General features: G+C 33.4%; 1 protein-coding gene across 50 annotated transcripts in view; it reads left to right on the forward strand.

Moving 5' to 3' along the window:
- The window catches only part of LOC127873833 (uncharacterized), a 433,898-nt gene that overhangs the window by 24,071 nt on the left and 391,368 nt on the right, over positions 1 to 18,459 (forward strand). For all 50 annotated transcript variants that reach the window (XM_052417848.1, XM_052417841.1, XM_052417850.1 and 47 more), the window contains exon 2: positions 17,903 to 18,085. In XM_052417848.1, the coding sequence (XP_052273808.1) occupies positions 17,903 to 18,085 (183 nt within the window). The remainder of the gene's footprint in view (positions 1 to 17,902; positions 18,086 to 18,459) is intronic.

The raw sequence follows: 18,459 nt of genomic DNA on the forward strand, positions 1-18,459 counted from the left end.
TTATTGATTTTTAGTGTTTGAATGGCTTGAAATAAAAATGTATAATCCGAAAAGTATCTTTAATGTAAGTTGTGTGAACAGCGCATATTTTAGTAAAGAACAGCATTTATTTCCTATTGAAAGGTGAAACACAGCAATGCACATGTAAAATTTAGTAAAATTTACAACTGGCCTGTACCTTTTTCCTTTTTTGTAGGACAGTTTTGCCTGTAAATGGTGATGTTTTTTTTTTCCATGTTTGCGTGTGTAAACAGAAACTGATTTTTTGCTGTAAGATATCAAGTTTTGCATTATCTGGTCTTCTTTATTAAATGCCATGAATTCAGCAGTCTATAAACCCTTTCAGTTTTTGCTGGTTCGTAATTTTTCTCCCTTGTGTGGCGTCTTGCATTTCTTGTTTGACAGTGTTTGTTTTCAACGATGTAAATGGACTTGATCATATGCACTAAAAGGTTTGTTCTAACCTAATTGTAAATAGTGTTGTTTTTTTTCTGATGCAATTTTGATAATTGTTTACAATGCTGATAAAGCAGCTGTATTGTTTATGTCTGTGATATGTTTTCGCGATGCCAAAATATTCAAACAAACGTTTGTACTGAAATAAATCCTGTTCAGAAATGTGGATGTTGATAAGATAGAAGGAAATATTGTGTTATTTCATGTTTCATGAAAGAAAATACTAAAAATTGTTTCCTCATTGAAAAAGTATAAACAATTTTTTGACATTTATATTTTGAAGTAACTAATGGTAACCAGTTGTTTTAATTGAAAGCAAACCGCATCCTAATGCAACATCTTCGAGTTTGTTAAAAAGCTGTTTGTTTGATTAGAAATTTTACATTATTATATCAGTTTTCACGATAGTTCATTTTATCCACTAGCCATTCGGGCTACTGGAATGGTGATGACAAGTAGCCCAGCAGCAAAATTACTAGCCCAAAGAAAATTTTTTAAAACATACACCCTGCTAAAGGGTTTCATCTTTCAATAGCAGATAATCTATTAAAAAGTAAAATTGTATCCAGGTTATGTTAACTGTAAAGCCTATTGCAGAAATAATTGCAAAGCAATATAACAAGTCAAGGTAATTATGTCCTTTATTAATCATTGCAAAAATAATTGCAACGCAATATAACAAGTCAAGGTAATTATGTCCTTTATTAATCATAACTCTTTAACATGTGATAAACAACTTCTTTGTTCAGACTCATCATCACTGCCATCCTGGAGATCCTCTTTGTCAGAAACCATATCCTGTAAAACAAGCAGCCTGACAGTTATTTTCCAAAAGTTTACTTGGCAAGTGAAGGCATAGATGGCATACTTTTATCATACATGTTGACTTTTTTCTTATGCTGTGTTTTTAAGCATAGCTTATTAAACTGTCTTACAGAAGTAGCTTCTCCTTCATCACTGATTTTTACCCATTTTTCTTGAAATTCACGTTTCCGTGATTTTTCATAGTCATTTGTTGACTTACGATCAGTTGCGGGCAGTTTCTTGCCAGGCTTTGCTCCAGCTACGCACTTAAGAATTATGCAGCCTTATGCGCGTAGGGACTTACAACTTTGGAAATAAACACACACACAAGGTTACAAAGTAAAACGATGTTTATTCCGGAAATGCAAGTCGCAGACGTCGATTGGTTTTCTTCAGCACTGTAAACACATAAGCATGACATGTACCAATAGTAAATAACCAGTCAAAATTGTTCACCACGTGGCCTGGGTTACGACTCGAAAATGACCGTTGAATGTATGGACCAATCGGAACGCGTTTAAATCTCGTATTTTAGGCGAAGTTGAACGAAGTTCTGTCGGAAATCTTCGCGAAGTACTCACAAAATAATGACGTTTATCACACTTAAAAATGTAAACAATATTGATACACGGAATTTCTACTAGACCGACGGGCATACGATATGGCAATTTCAATAGGCCGGAGCTATAATTAAGACGCCCAGGCCGCCGGGTGTGCGCTTATTTCGCAGACTGTTATAGCCCATTGCGCATGTATGTGTCAAATATCCGCCAATATGAATGTTCTGAAACAGCATTTTTATCAACAGATTAATGGCCACGACTATGCTGCGCAAATTTACCCAGCATAATTATACGAGTATCAGACTCAAAACCTGATGGATAACAAGTCCATGACATTAAAATTATTCTAGAAGAAGCCAATGGTAAAATTGTTTAGTCAATTGATTTGTTTTAAAACATTTGGAAATAAAACATTAATTTTATCAACATATTATACATAATTATATCAATGCACATTTTTAATCAATAGGATAAAACATTAAATTAATATGTTAACCACGTTTGTGGAATTAATGATACTGATTTGAATGATCCAAAATAATAGGTAAAGTTGTTATCCACTTGTAAATTCTTTATATTCGATCTTCATACAATTTCAGTCAAACAGGATCTGCTTTGTACGTGCCTAAATGTCGCACCAATGGCTATTGTTTGATAGGTCATGGGCTGCCCAGCTATCATACATTTCCAGCCAATGATGATCCACTTCGAGATGTTTGGTTGAATAAAATATAAAGCTGAGGGAAATCATGTGGAACGGACAAAATAGACAATATTTTTTCCACATATTTGATCACTTCATTCTGGTTTCCGTTTCGGACAATAAATCAAATTTGGACGTTGTGGTTATTTCTCACTCTTTTCCGAGACCCAATTATATCAAGTCCCAGTGTTTAACATACAGACCATTCACATGAACATTGGTTGTACATGTAGATATATGAAGTACATGTACTGTAGATATACCATTGGCCGTGTGATTTGTCAATTTTGTTTGCGTGGTATGATGTTTTTGATAAATATCTTAATTTTATCATTGATTTAAAAACAGATTTATGGTTAAAGAGTACTTTACATTAAAATTGCATACCATTTTGTTATATCATTTTGTTAACTAGTTTTTATTACTTTATACATTGAAATTTTAGTTTTGGTAAGGAAATACTAGGTGACACTAAGAAAGCCATATGCATATTGTGAAAAACAGTACTCAAGTCTGTTTCCTAGCTTCTATATGTCACTGCAATCTAAACCAGGGACCCATTTCATAAACAATCATACAAGATGTTTTGATTTATGACAATTTTGTAATACAAACAATATTAAGTAATCCTTCAAGTTGGTATTCAACATTTGTGCGTCTTCGAAAGTTGTTAATAGCATTGTATAGATATCCTACAAAGGACAACTTACAACAGGGTCCAGATGACCATTGAATCTGTCGAAAATTGCAAGCAGCTATTGCAAAGTAAGCATTTTAATTTAAACTTGTAACAGATTCATGCTACAGATTTGCGTAATCCTTTGGGTAAAACACTTTTTAAACAAAAATATAAGCTTTATTACAACAGAGATAATTTAAGATGAGCACAACCATATTCTCAACATTGTAACTTTGTATCTTTCTAGTTGTTGAGGTAAAACAACACCAGGGATACAACTGCAAAAACAAATAAAAATGCCAGTTTTAAGCATTATAGCTTCTTTAAAAATTCATGTAACTTATACAACATGCAGGCCTCGACACTAACGGTGGTCCGGGGACCTGAGGCCCCCAGATTTTGGCGAGGACCACCAGTTCTTTCAAGCTGGGTTGTCCTCCGGGAACCCTAAATTTATAGAACCACTTTGTCTTGGTTGACCATTTGAATTTTTAAAAGTGCCTCCAATTTTTAAAGAGCGGCGTATAAAAAAAAATCGGTAAAATCTTATCCGAAAATGTACTGCGAATCGAAAGCACGCGACTGAGCATTAGCGGCCAGCGTCTGTCAGTTGTAAATATTGATTTTCTACGATGTAAGCGACCTACAGTGTTGAGAGTATATTGAAATCACTGAAGCGTGTAAGTGTTACAAACGGTGTTTTTACTGCTATTGTCAAGTTTTATGGGGGTTATTATCGGATTATTAATGGCTCCTTTATGATATTGAGCCCCCCAAAAAGTAACATTGGGACAAACTGTCACGACGATCAGTAATTATAATAATTATTAGGGCTGTATTTCTTTAATCAAAACCATAGGCGATCAGGCTGGCAAAAGAATTTAATTTCTCCACAAAAACACATGCCGGTATACACTTTTTTTCTACAGGTATTTGTGAGCATTTCTGTTTAATAGTTCCATTATTATTATTACCTTGGAAGGATATAACTTGATTAAGATACCAACAATTTCTGAAATAAAAAGTATATCGTTCACTTGGTGTACTATATTTCGGATATGTTAAAATTCGGACATTTAAAGATAGTGACATGTATGTGTTTGTTTGTTGTTGATAGTTTGTAAAAAAAATATGCTTTATGTTATTTCAGGCAACAAGAATAGATGGTGGTAATTATCTGGGCCTTTCTGTCAGGAAATAGGCGTGATCAACTATAATTTAATTGATCCTGGAAATCATCCACCACTAACAGAAAACGTTTTAACAACAGAAGCTGATGTATGGCATGTCCAAATGACCATATATAACTGTTTAACAAATTAAGTGAGATGATTTATTTTCTGATGTTTTATATTTCTTTTTTTTCAAATGATGTAAATTGGTGTGATTTTATGTTTAAATAATTAATTTTGAAACATTTAGGCAGCATACTGTTTAATACATTTAAGTTAACATTGTTATATTATTTTGGTCATCTGTGTTGTTTATCAAGTTGAAAAAAATGGTATTTATATACAAATAAAGCTTATTAAGACTTATGAAGGTACTTATTGTTTTTTATGTAATAATATACTTTTTAAAGTGATAATATAGGCAATGACATTAATGTAGTAAGGTTTCTTTATATGATTGTTCTTATTAATAAGGTTGGAATAATCGACAGTTTTCACGGCGCGAAAAAGTTGCAACAAGTTTTGTTGAGCCAGTGAAACCCCTGAATGCGCGTAATTACCTTTTATTTCTTAAAAGTTTATAATAAGAACTTCCGAAACGCTAAGTTCTGGCGGCGAAGGGCAATGCTGAAGATGATAATGCTGAAGATGATTATGACAAGGATGGGGATGCTGATGATATTGATGAAAAACATGATATCAAAAGTTTACAAGACAAGGTTATGAGCTTTTAATGGGTCTGCTTTAAATGGCAACAGAATTGAATATAGGAAATTAAAATGTGTACTAGTATGCTTCTTGTACTTATTTGCCCTTACGCTGAGAGTAGCTGTGTGTTGAAACAAGAGGACTCCCTAGTTTGGGTGAGGGCCACCAAAAGTTGAAAGTAGGGTTCCCTCCGGGTACCCTGTCAAAAAATTTAGACTCAAGGCCTGACATGTCAAATATTGATCATATTTGGATCAAACCACTTTCTGAACACTTGAGTTAGGAATACACAATACATATTTACAAAATTAACATTACACATATCTAATGTCACTGACAGCTTAAATGTAAAGCATTCCTGTTGGGGTTTCTGTACTGAATCGAAATGTACGAGATTGTGGTTATGGTACCTGAATAATTGTCATGGATCTATTCATGCTACCAATGTTTATGTAATTCACATATATTTATAATAAAACTAGGAGTATTTATAGTGATATCATATTAAAAAAAAAGCAAATATTGTATCAATCACAGTCGTGTATTGTTGTGCTTTCTATCTTTGTTACCCATCTGGTTAGACCTAATGGTACTACGCTGGTTCATAGCATTCCTGATAAATTTATGCCACTTATAATCAAGGGCTTTTTCCTGCTGATTTTAAGGTAGAGCAACTCTAATGATTTCCCGCGATTTATTTTACGCTCATTGCCGATCTTCAATGATTGGTTATTTCCGAGAGATGCATTTTATTTTTTTCAAACTTCGAATTTTGATATGTGTTTACCTTATTTATTTAGATAACATTATTTTCACTATAAATATTGACTTTGATTATCATCTGAACAATAAGATTTCGTGATTTCTTCAAAGATCAACAAGCCTTTTTACCTGTTTATTTATGGATATCTAATTTAAGTTTGTACTGATGTGAAGTTGTCGTGGTCGAGTGGTTAAGGTGATGGACTAGTAATTTTTTGGGATCTTCCAGCAAAGGTTCGAATCCTGCCGTAATCGCATACTTTTTGTGACGCGTTTTATTTCTTTTCTAACGTAATTTGATTTAATATAGCATATAAGCTATGTTTTTTGTTTATTGTTAAATATGTTGAAAATTGTATGCACATCCTTCAATTTTTAAAATTAAAACAACGTTATGGCTAAATTGGGTAATTTACTGCTGAAAATACGAATGATGCATGTTGCATTTTTTTTTTTTATTTCAAAAAGTAAACGATAAATCTGTCTATTTCTTGGTATTTTTGCTGTATATAGTGTTCCTATAAAAAAAAATAGTTTAAAATATAACTTTAATGATACTATTTTGAATTTTATGACACTTTGTTTGTAACCGAGCCAATTTTTACTTGGCGGAAATCACTTACATTTCATGGCGCTGTTCCATAGATAAAAATTTGTAAAAAAAAAAATGTCTGTAAAAGAATACTTATTTCATCTTGTTTAAATTTTAAACACCTTTACTGCATCTGTACACACCAACTGCATGCCCATATTTGGAAATTTGAATGAATTATGGAACTTTTATATACCCCAGGGGTGAAAATAAACTGGACAAAAGCTGAGCGTGAGGGTGGTTTTGAAAAAATCGGTATATTTTTTTAAAAAGCATGGAAAGCCTACCTACAAATTTGCATGTAATTCAGTGAAATGATGCTGATTAGGAAAATAATTAATTAAATTATATTTGGATATCATATGTGCCCATTAGGGGTGCGCTACCTTAAAGGGATCTTTTCACGCTTTGGTAAATTGACAAAATTGAAAAAAGTTGTTTCAGATTCGTAAGTTTTCGTTTTAGTTATGATATTTGTGAGGAAACAGTAATACTGAACATTAACCATGCTCTAATATAGCCATTATATGCATCTTTTGACGATTTTAAAACCTAAAAATTATAAAGCGTTGCAACGCGAAACGATTAAATAATTTGGAGAGTTCTGTTTTTGTCGTTAAATTTTGTAAAACAACGAAGATTGCTTATATAAGGTATAAAATACGTCATTTCTGTATACTCGGCGGAATAGCTCAGTAGGCTAGAGCGTTTTTACTTCAGGACTCTGGCAGGACTCCAGGGGTCACTGGTTCGAAACCTGCTCCGGGCAATGTTCTTTTCCTTTTTTCATTTTTGTTCTTGATTTTTTACTGGAGCTTTTACGATCCAATGTTTACATTTATCAATATAAAGCATTTAATGAATAAGTTAAAAAAATGCCAAAATCTGTGAAAAGGCCCCTTTAAAGCCTTTATTGGGTATGTTCCCAATGGCAAAACATACCTTTTTTTACCACTCCAGTCTAAGAATCCCCATTTAATAGTTTTAGTTTTGAACTTCTATAAAGAAAGAGATTTCTGAGTGTTAAAAGAACTTGTAAGTTAAATGACTATTTCTCCTGATTTGTTTTCATTCATATCATTTCTCCTGAATAACATTACTAAAAAATTCATTAATTTTTCGGCGTAAGCTGCATAAGCCAGCTTTTCACCCTGACTTGACCTTTGTAAGTGTCCAATAAAATTCAAATAAAATTTCCCGCGGCTAGGTACGAATGAATACACTTCATTTATTCCATTGGCTGATTTGAGTATACCACCAGAACATTGGAAACATATCCGCGTCTTTGTACCACTGTTTTACTGTATGAAACAATTTTATCTCTAATGAAAAGGCTTAATAGATAGAACAGTTTTACACTCAATTCTCGACATCAATACAGTTTGTGCGTACACCTTTTATTTTCAGAGTATTACCAGCGCAAAAGCGTTTATACTTAAAAGGCTATGTTCTCATATTTAGTACTTACTTCCATATTCCTGTCAACATGTTAACATGTAAAAGTATAAAGAGCAGTGGAAGCGAGGCCTCACTTTAAAGAATTGCATTTCAACCCGCGAGGTTTCGGGTCAAGTCGCGGACATTCAGAGTTTATATACAGGTCATCACCGGAGTTCGCGGTCAGTAAAATAATCGTTATATAATAAAGACGCTATCCGTGAACTAGGTTACCTGGAATTTTCTTTAGACCAGAAATATGTTAAAAGACGATATTCAGCAATATAATTATGGTATGTCAATAATAGATTCTTAATGTGTTTTCAACAATACAATGATAAATATTATTTTTAATAAATTTAACAATAATTATTCCACCATATTGCCTAATGTACTAAAGTGATATTATGAGCATGTAACAGTTTATAGGTGTCTATCGCAATCGTTGATTATTTTTGATGTTTCTACTTCATATACACTTATAGTAATTAATGCAGCATCAACATACTAAAACAATATACCAGAAAGAGAAAAATAATGCATTTGAATATTAACCGTACTTTCGTTTGACAACTGATCATGCGAGTTGAACCTAAATTTAGTTTTAGTGCAGATTTGTTCATACGACACAAAGACACAATATTGTTTTACGGATCATTTCGGCTTACAGGACTGGGTGGGTCACGTAAGAATATCGAATATAAAATATATTTTTATAAACAACTGGTAGCAAGGTGAGTTGCAGATAATTGATCAGTAACCACATTTTAACTAACTATTTTGACCTGTTAATTCTTTTCAGCTCAATTTAACAGTGCAAAATGCCCATAATATCACTTTAAGCATGAGCACGATGATTCTCGATACTGTTAATAATCGAATCAAATAGCAATGCCCGACAGACCACTAAAACAGGTTTGTTCTCGTGTGGCCGGTTGACTCATATGTTTAAATTTCACTTCCATTCTTCTTTTGGTTTTCTGTTTTGTATCTATAGGTTTATGACCAGCAATATGTTATAATGTAAAATAAGCCGCGAAAACTCCCCGTAACATCCCGTACTGCGTGTGATGCAGCTAAGAACTGCACAGAAAAAGACATTCGCTATCCTTGATCTCATTCATTAAACTATTTACGCCGTATATCTTTTTTTAAGATATTTCTTGTTACTTATGGCCTAAAGCAAAATAAGCCTTTTTTTCAGTGAGGCCAGGTTTTGAAGGCATGTTTAAGGAAAGTTTCTTGTTACAATCATATTTCTGATTCTGTTTTCATTTCAATACGTTTTACTCTTTCTGTGTTAAAAATTTCAAATAAATCAGCCAACCCGTTTGAAAATTATGAAACTTAAAAGTTGCCAAAACTTGCAAAAAAACTGCCATTTTAGCGTGACATTCATTTTTTGGTAAATAAGAAATGCATTTTAAAAGATATTCGAGTATCATATTAAATTATTTTTGTATTTATACTGTAGCAAGACTATCTGTCTTTCTAAGAAAATCATTTCCGAGAGAAAAAACAAGCATTTTCTAATTTAACGTGTAGTGGGCGTGGAGTTTGGGGGCACATCATTCAATCAAAGCCGTGGAGGTTTAATTGTATTTATTGACGCTGACCAATATAGCCATGACGGAAAAGACCTACACAAAACAATGACAATATTTTACAAACAGAACAAAACAAACGATACTACGAAATATGAATTAAATGAACTTCTCATTAATTAAACTAATTCACACACATTTCATAATGCAATAATACACAATGTTCAATAAATGAAAACTGTTTAACTCACCAGGTTGGAATAAAACAACGACTATGGACTTGCGTCCACTAGAAGATCTTGGCAAATGCAAGCGTGGTCAGTAATATCATTATGAAATCAACAGGTACATTTGAATGACCAATGAAAATTTTGCAACAGTTCAATTCTAAATAACGATTGGACATGACCACAATTGCCCGAGCTTTCATGGGTGAACGAACACTGGCGAGAGGACGAAATTCACACAAAGAAGTAAATGTATGTTATATGAAAAGGGAGATAACAAATTGACCTGTACTACACACGTGTTAAAAAAAATTACTCAATTGAGGCCAAAAGAGCGTTTTCATACCTTTATTATATATTGCATGAAATAAACAATACAGGCAGCTCTAAATGTATGTAACCTATCTATTTCATTAGAAATTAGGCACCATCTAAAGATGGTATCCTAACCTTTGTCATAATATTTCATGTATTCTGGAGATTTGTGTCCTAAAATGCACTAACTTTGTCCCAACAGTCACGGTTTGACAGTGTGTCACTTCTAATGCTCACTGTTTGACAACAATAGCAGATTTCTATGAAAAAAGCTATCTTAACCTATTCTTAAGACCCTAACAGAGGTATACATATTTCAGTGAAACTTATATGCTGACAAGTATCAACTGTACATTGCCTGGAATATGTGTCCCAACAGTCAGGGTTTTTGTCCCAACAGTCACGGCTGTTTAAAGTGCTTCTATTTCTGCTTTAACAACACCCTAAATTTTTATAAGCATGCATGTCATTGTCTTCATTGAACAGCCATTGAGAGAATAAGACTGATCTTTGACCTTTCAGGTTTATCAATTCATCATACTAACTATAGCAACTTTTTGTCCCAACAGTCACGGTCTATTTACTTTACACAGATCACAAAATTTTAATGGACCCTAAATGTAATACTCTGTGGTCCATATGATTCCCAAACCTCGGTTATTATAGTTTTGTTACATTGCAATGTAAAATATGCATAAATACACACAAAATAATGGTCTTAATGCAATGGAACATGTCCCAACACTGAACAGTCACATTCATATATTTAATTAGTTTTTAAAAATATTTACACTAAACGGTTAAATATTTAAACAGTATACACTTATTTCATGGATGCGCGGTGAACAGTCAAAACTGTTTCCCAAGGTATCAGGGATGACTTTGGTACTGTTGCCCGAGGCCGAACAGTTCCAAATGTCAGCCCTGATACCGAGGGACAACAGTTTTGACTGTTCACCAAGCATCCATGAAATAAGTGTTTTATTACCTGATCAAATTTCCAACATAGAAATAACAGCAAACTAAAATTTTATTTACACACAACAGTAATCGATAAAATAAATTATTTTGATTGTTTAAGTGTATAATGACGTCATTTTTTTGACGAAATGACGTCATTATTCCAGCGGGCAACAGTTCAAACTGTTGACCGGTCAACAGTTCGATATTCACCGGTAACAGTTTAAAACATTGCAAATTTCTTTTTCTACAAGGAAATAGCAAAAAATAATTAATTATCATTTATATAAGACATCAGGTAATAATTTTTTTTTCTTACTGCTTTGGTTTTCATCTTGCATAAAATAATTAAAAATATAGATCTACTTGGTACATTTGATTAAATACTGAATTATAAAATGGCAATAAATTCAGAAGGAAGTGCAACATAATATTGCATTTTTTTACTTTTTTTTTCAAAAACTAAAATACAAGATTACTGTCCTTTCCTGCCAAATAGAACAGTATATTGTGTAAATGTATAAAAGAGCAAGAATTATCCTCCATTACACTAATAACTGATACTTCATATGTAACTTCTCATTTTTGTCCCAACAGTCACAGTTTTAGTGATTTAATTCCTGACATCATATCTCAATCAAAGCGCTGAAGGCACTGAAGATGTTCGCTATTGCATAATTTAACACGCAATTCATTTTTGAAAATCAATCGCAAGTTTTTAATGAACACACGCCATTCAACTTTATAAAGTGTGTGTCATAGCGCACGGGTCAAGTTTTGTGTGCACTTTTTATCATCCTTATTATTTCATAGAAATAACGAAGACAAAATAAAAACAACATGCTTTTTGGAAGTTCTGAAAGCATAGAAAGTATGATGAAAATGGTAATGATAACTTAATATAAAGAAAATTTGCAGTTACCATCATATTAAAGGAATATTTTTTTCTAATATCAAATGACTAACTCACCAAGAATATAAATTCATAATGAAAGTTCCGTGTACAAAACTTTTGATTTTTGACACCATATACAAATTCAAAATATACAATAATCTTCATATCTTGTATATGGAGGAATAAAAGTATATAAACATTGCTGTTTATGCTTTACTTGTTACCCGAGCATTTCACACGGTGTCAACATGCTAACATAAACATAGGTATAGAGCACTAATGCGCTTTTAGGCGTAGCTGTTTCAGTTTTCATCTTAGTGACTTTTACATAACGCCAACAGACACACATGAATATTTTCGAATATTTAATAAGCTGATTCGAGATACAACCTCTGAATTTTTGCTACATCACTGCGTATGTGCTCCATTCAAAGGATGTAGCACTGTTCAGTGTAAGAAATTCAGGACTACTCTCTGTATGCTCAAACGACACAAATTGTGGCCCTGTTACAATTACGCGTTACAATCCATCTCGCAGAATTTCACTTTCGCCTCCAAGATGAGAAAACAATCATTAGCGAAATAGTAAAGTGTCACGATAAGAGAAAATCGTTTAATTATCATACCACAATGTTTGCCGTACTTGGTCAGCACGTTTGGAAATCATTCCGTAATGTGTGGATAGGCTGCCATAATTAACAAGTTTGCTATTTTCAATTCAATTTTGTATCAAAAAGCATTGTTCTTAAATGTGGCATTTTCAATTCGCAATGAGATTTGTAATGACCCTCGTCATGCGAAAATGCGTCTTATTCCATATGCGCCCATCATATAAATAGCCCACTCAGCTCTCCCTCCTTCTGGTAAGTAGAAACATAACATATTGAGTGATTTTAAAGCGAACAGCATCGCCTATGGCCTGACTGCGCAAAAGCACATGTTGGGTTTAACAAACGCTTGCCGAAACACATAAGACCCATTTTCGCATGACGGCGCTTTTGACGTGTGATTTAAATGTGTCGAAAGAAAACTGCGTTTAAATCAAATATAAACATACGATATATTTCGATAGTGAAGAAAGATACTCATAACAAGGCATATGAGGACACATATGAAGTGCTCTCCCGTAGTATATTTTTTATTTACTCACACTAATTTGTGGTTTGACAATGCTAACACACATTTCATGCGGTGAATATGCAGCTTACAAGTGAAAAACACAACACAATAGTTTAACTTTTGTTTAATTGTATTGAATTATTTAGAAAAGTAAATTGCTAACTTTATTTTTAAGTCAGCGTATACGCCGACTACATTTTGAAAAGACATTTATTGTTATAAATATATTTAATATAATATATTAAGTTGTTTTTGGTTTAAGCAATTAAAAAGCATTTTCGAGGTTGCCTATAGTATGCCTGTAGTAATTGATGAACTCATATCCAACTGTCTATGTATTGAGAACTGTGAATATAAACAAGCTTAACCTTCTACTAACCTTCTACTATTGCATTCGTATTATTATAAATTGTTTGTTATATTCGGGTTTAGCAATTATGAAACTTTTTTTTGTATATCGTATCGCTGAAGTTATTGTTGAACTTATGTTCAACGTTTTATAAATTGAGAATATAAATAAGCGTCAACTTTTTCCCAAATCTCTCAATTTACGACCTGTACTACGTAATTGAGTTGTATGCGAGAGCGTAACCTATTGCGTTGTTATAAGCTGTAAACTTTCCTTTGTTTATCGACAGGCACATCTATTAATAGCCTCATATCATGAATGCCAAAACACCCGCGAAAAAAAAAAGAACCACGTGACCAAATAGGACGCAAAACGCAAATACCATGCGACTACGACTTTTATTATGTAAGAACACTCCGCAATTCCTTTGAAGCCGGAGCCTTGTGATTGCTATTACGTAAATAATTGACCTCTAAATGAAGTAAGCAAAGGAAACGCAGCACCTAATTGACCCATTCCTTCTATGTGCGAAGGCAGATTGAATTTTATTAATGTATGGTTTGCCTATTATAACACGCATAATACTGCGGTAAATATGCGACTAACAAGTAAAAAACACTATAATTAAACTTTTGTTTTGAATTAAGTTATTTAGAAAACAAAATTTCAAACCTTATTTCAAAACAGCAAGACTACATTTTTTTAGAGAATATTATTGTTATATTTAAATGTTTTTTAACAGTTTCAGCAATAATGAAACATTTATTTTATGTTGTCTATCGTATCCCTGTAATAATTGTTGAACTCGTGGTCAACGTATTATTAATTGAGACCTGTGAATATAAACAAGCGTAACCTTATACTATTGTGTTATTCTCACACGGACTCACCTTTGTTTATCGCCAGCCTCAGATTTGTGAATGAGCTGAGCGAAAATTCTACGTCACGCACACGCAGCAGAAAGTGGACTATTTTAATCATTCATAAACAATCTCCTCCGCGACATGTACAATACGATCATTTTTTATTTTCTATAAAACACCGTTCGAAAATATTGAATGTAACACGATATTAATATATTGTTTCCATTTGTGAATACACATAATTGGAGAACTCAAACCTCTTGCATAAATTATACAACTCTTTCTTGCGCGGATACGCAAGGGGGTATTGGGTTAATCATACCTAGGCCGTATCGACCTGAATTTCACATCAAGCACTTTAGACGGTTGCTAAAGCGACCATCTAAAAACTATGCAAAATAAGTAGGTCAGAGTTTGGACATTGATTTTAATGCCATGGTATTAAATGACAAACATGTTTGTATACAGACTAGTCCTTAATTCTTCTTAAAATAAAACTGAACATGCTCAAGACTCTTTTTACACTACCTTTTGACTCTTATTTTATCAAAAATATTTTTATATAAAAGATGTTTATCATGCACAAAGTAGTTATAATTTTCATTCTCTATAACCCAAATAACTCATAACATGTATAGATAATAATATACATGTCTCTTTTAATCCTATATTTTGTTATAATATTTTGTACATTTTTTTACATGAACAAATTTTCTGTCAGTCATGGTTATTTTTTTCATACTGAATGAAAAGATTTCCTTGAAACATTAACTATTTCATAAAATTTGAAGTTTTGGCAAATAGAAACATCTATATTATTTCCACTTGTAAGAACTTTATTTTTTTACATTTATGTCAGCAACTTGCCCTGCAGGGCGAGTAGCTAAGAATTTCCACTTGCCCTGCTGAAATATGTACTTGCCCTGCAATTTATTGAAAAAATGCAATAAATCATTAACTAATATGTTTTATTGTGATTTATTGTGTCAGTGTTTACTCATGAACTTCAATATAGTTAATAAGCTGTTTTAACACACTTTTAACGTGTTTGTTTTCATTTTGCCCTCATGGTCACGATCATTATGATTACACTTAAGGAGCATTGGAGAGTCCGAAAGGCATTTTGTTAAACTTAAACAAGCCACTGTGTGTACAAAAGGCCTTTTTCGCCAATTTTCGTCCATTAAAACTTGCCAAAATCCACTCTTTAAATCTAAAGATGTGAAGAATTTAGACGATTTTTTTAGCAGTATTGAAAGACCGTATACCTTACTGTATAGGATACATTCACGGAACATACAAGTATCGGGGCATAACGGAAACAGGACTAATTTTAGCGCAGTGTGCAATTATCAACATCCAGTTGATTTTGAATCTCCGATTAAACGTTGTTTTGTTTGGCGATTTTTTTTTTAAACTTGATATTTAAATCTTTTCGGTCAGAAATGCCACTCGCCCTGCAGGACGAGCACTGCCGGAATATTCACTCGCCCGGGGCTGATTTCTACTCGTAATTACGAGCAGGCGAGTGGATTTGTCGATCCCTGAATGGTATAGGTCATGTTCCCAAAGGGGTATAAAAAGCCCTCAAATCATATGCGACACACAAAGTTATTGAATGAAATGTTTATTTTTTTTGCACACTGCAGCATACCGTATTTTACCATGTATAGCGCGCTCCCATGTATAACGCTCATGCGATTTTTTAAAGCCAAAATGGAGAAAAAAAAGAATTCAAGACCAAAAACTTGCAAATTGGGCTGAAAATGGCTGCCATTCTTATATTGCGCAATCATTTAATCTGAGTTATTCAGGCGCTTAATTTTTTGTTTTAAAGTAGGGAGCGTTTATATGATCAGGAGCATGGGTTGCATAACACTATATTTTCGACATTTTTTAAGATTATGCTCTCGAGAACACCGTATATGTCCTTATTGCCGCGCACTGTGCGTGTTTTTTCAAGACCCCTGCGCGTTTAATTCGAACCACTATTACCTATTCCTCACATTTGAACAGTGAACATTTTCATTACCTGCCGCTCACAACATCGTATGACATAGTCTTCTGCAGACCCGCAACATCGCAATGTCCAATTTTACGCAAATCATCCGTGGATCCCATTTTATTTTTCATCGACTTAAATATTTCCCCATTAAGAGATGCTCCCCATTAAATCCAGTTTGACCCGGTATTTCGCGCCTTCGCTGCCTCTAGTTGATCAGTATTTATAGTGAGACAAACAATACACCCGAATGCTCAATTCCATACAGTTGGCGTTATCGGCGTTATCGGCGTAAAGCCATTAGACAAATATCATTTGTTTGTTTCTGTTGAAAGAAATTAAAACGAGTCTATATCTCTATTGTTGGTTTGTAACCTACGTAGTATACTCGCACGGTAGCATATTAATGCAGAGATCGGAAAATCATTGATAAATGTTTTCGTCGTTTCAATGCTTAGGGCCGAGAAATTTCGGCAAATTGGAACTCAACTTACGTATAACACTTGCTAAATTAACCGTTAAACTCCACCTCCGTTCTCTGCAAAAGGTTCGAAGGCGGAGTTTTGCACGTGCTATTATTTAATTGGACGATTGCCATTGAGGAACAAACACACGATTGGTTCGGCATGTTGATTGCTAGACAAAAGAAGCCAATTTTGTCGGCGAGAAACTTGTCGCTTTATTGCTTCAGACAGGAAGCGGCTTTCCTTTGATGACGTCAAACTGTCAATTCACATAGAGTGCGAACTCTCAGAATTGCTAACATTAAACTTTGGATTAAATTATCAAAATAAAGCAAAAGCGAAGTTGAAAAAAATTTGATTGAAATAATTAGCGTCAGTTCAAATAAGACGTTTTGCGTTGTAAATCAACAAGTTTTCATGACAACAAAAACTTTAACAAACAATACCGCGACGACGCAGGGATCGATATACCTCGATTTTTTTTTATGAACAATCAATGAAGAAGTGTGAAAACACCAACAAAGACATTTTTTCATCTTTTAATTTTTGTCAAAACTGTTACTACCCCGTTCATTCCTACCCTTTCCCGCTTTTTGTTGTTTCGACAACGGCCCCTTCAGTCTATAACATTATAGGGTGTAGTTTTCTGCAATAAAAAAAATGGCGGCACTTGTGAAGATTTACGATTACGAAATGGATTTTTTGCAATTTAGCAACCAGGAAAGCGCTGTGTCAATGTATTACGCGCACTGAATTTTTATTTTGAAATTTGAAGGTAAAAAACTGCGCGCTATGCATGGTAAAATACGGTACTTAAATGAAATATGCAAAAAGCAAAACTATAATATGCTTCAATACAATATTCAATCAAATATTTGTGCGAATACGCATATATAGTGCTAGAGACATTGATATTATCAGCGACACTACAATTCTCACTCTGGTGGATTTTTGTATCACCTAATTATGTCACACACGGCTAAGGGACACAAACATAACACTAGTAAATGCGAATAACTGAAATGGTCTATATGTAAGATTAAATGTAGGTATATTATAAAGTGTAACATGCCGATTATGACACAAACAAAATCTGGTTTAAAAAAAAAGGGCAATTTAGAATAACCCTTATAACGTTTTGTTTTGGGGAATTTTATGCCAAATTATTTTTAGGTAAAATATTTATTTTAAGCATTTTGTTGTAGCCAAATATGGGCTTTTAAATATGGCAAAGGCCTTGATCACAAAAGTGTCACTTAGTATTTAAACATATCATACCTGCTTTTAGAAGCAGCCACTGCTGATGTGCTACAGCGTCATCACACTACCTTGCAAAGCTGTGCCAAGGCATGTTTGGCGGAGAAGGATATAACATGCCGGTTTTTCAAGTTTGAAAATACAACAGGGACTTGCCTCCTGTCAGGACGAGATAAGCCTGACTTTTCTTTAAATGGAGATAAGAAGATGCCTGGTAAATGTTGTTTCGTATTATGCAGTCATTGAACTTCAAATGTTGGCGAAGCTTTTTTTTTTTTATGGCTTGTATGCAAGGAATGTAGCAGGTTTTTCATCATAAATAAATTTGCCCTATTGAGAAAGCCAATCCAAAATTTACGAGGGATGGGAAAAAAATGTTTGTTTTCAAATATTTATTAAATGATTGCTATTCTAATTTAAATGTATGTTTAATTTCTGCAAAACTCAACTATGGAAACACCATTCTAGCTCAGATGTCAGGATAAGTCATTGTGGGTAACTGATACATTATAAGGATATTTTGCGACTGACTGTCATGCTTCTCTTGTGGATCTGTTCTTGCCAATTTTTGTTTCATCAATGATTGAC

The sequence above is a fragment of the Dreissena polymorpha genome, chromosome 3 (genome assembly GCF_020536995.1).
Source record: "Dreissena polymorpha isolate Duluth1 chromosome 3, UMN_Dpol_1.0, whole genome shotgun sequence".
NCBI lineage: Eukaryota > Metazoa > Mollusca > Bivalvia > Myida > Dreissenidae > Dreissena > Dreissena polymorpha.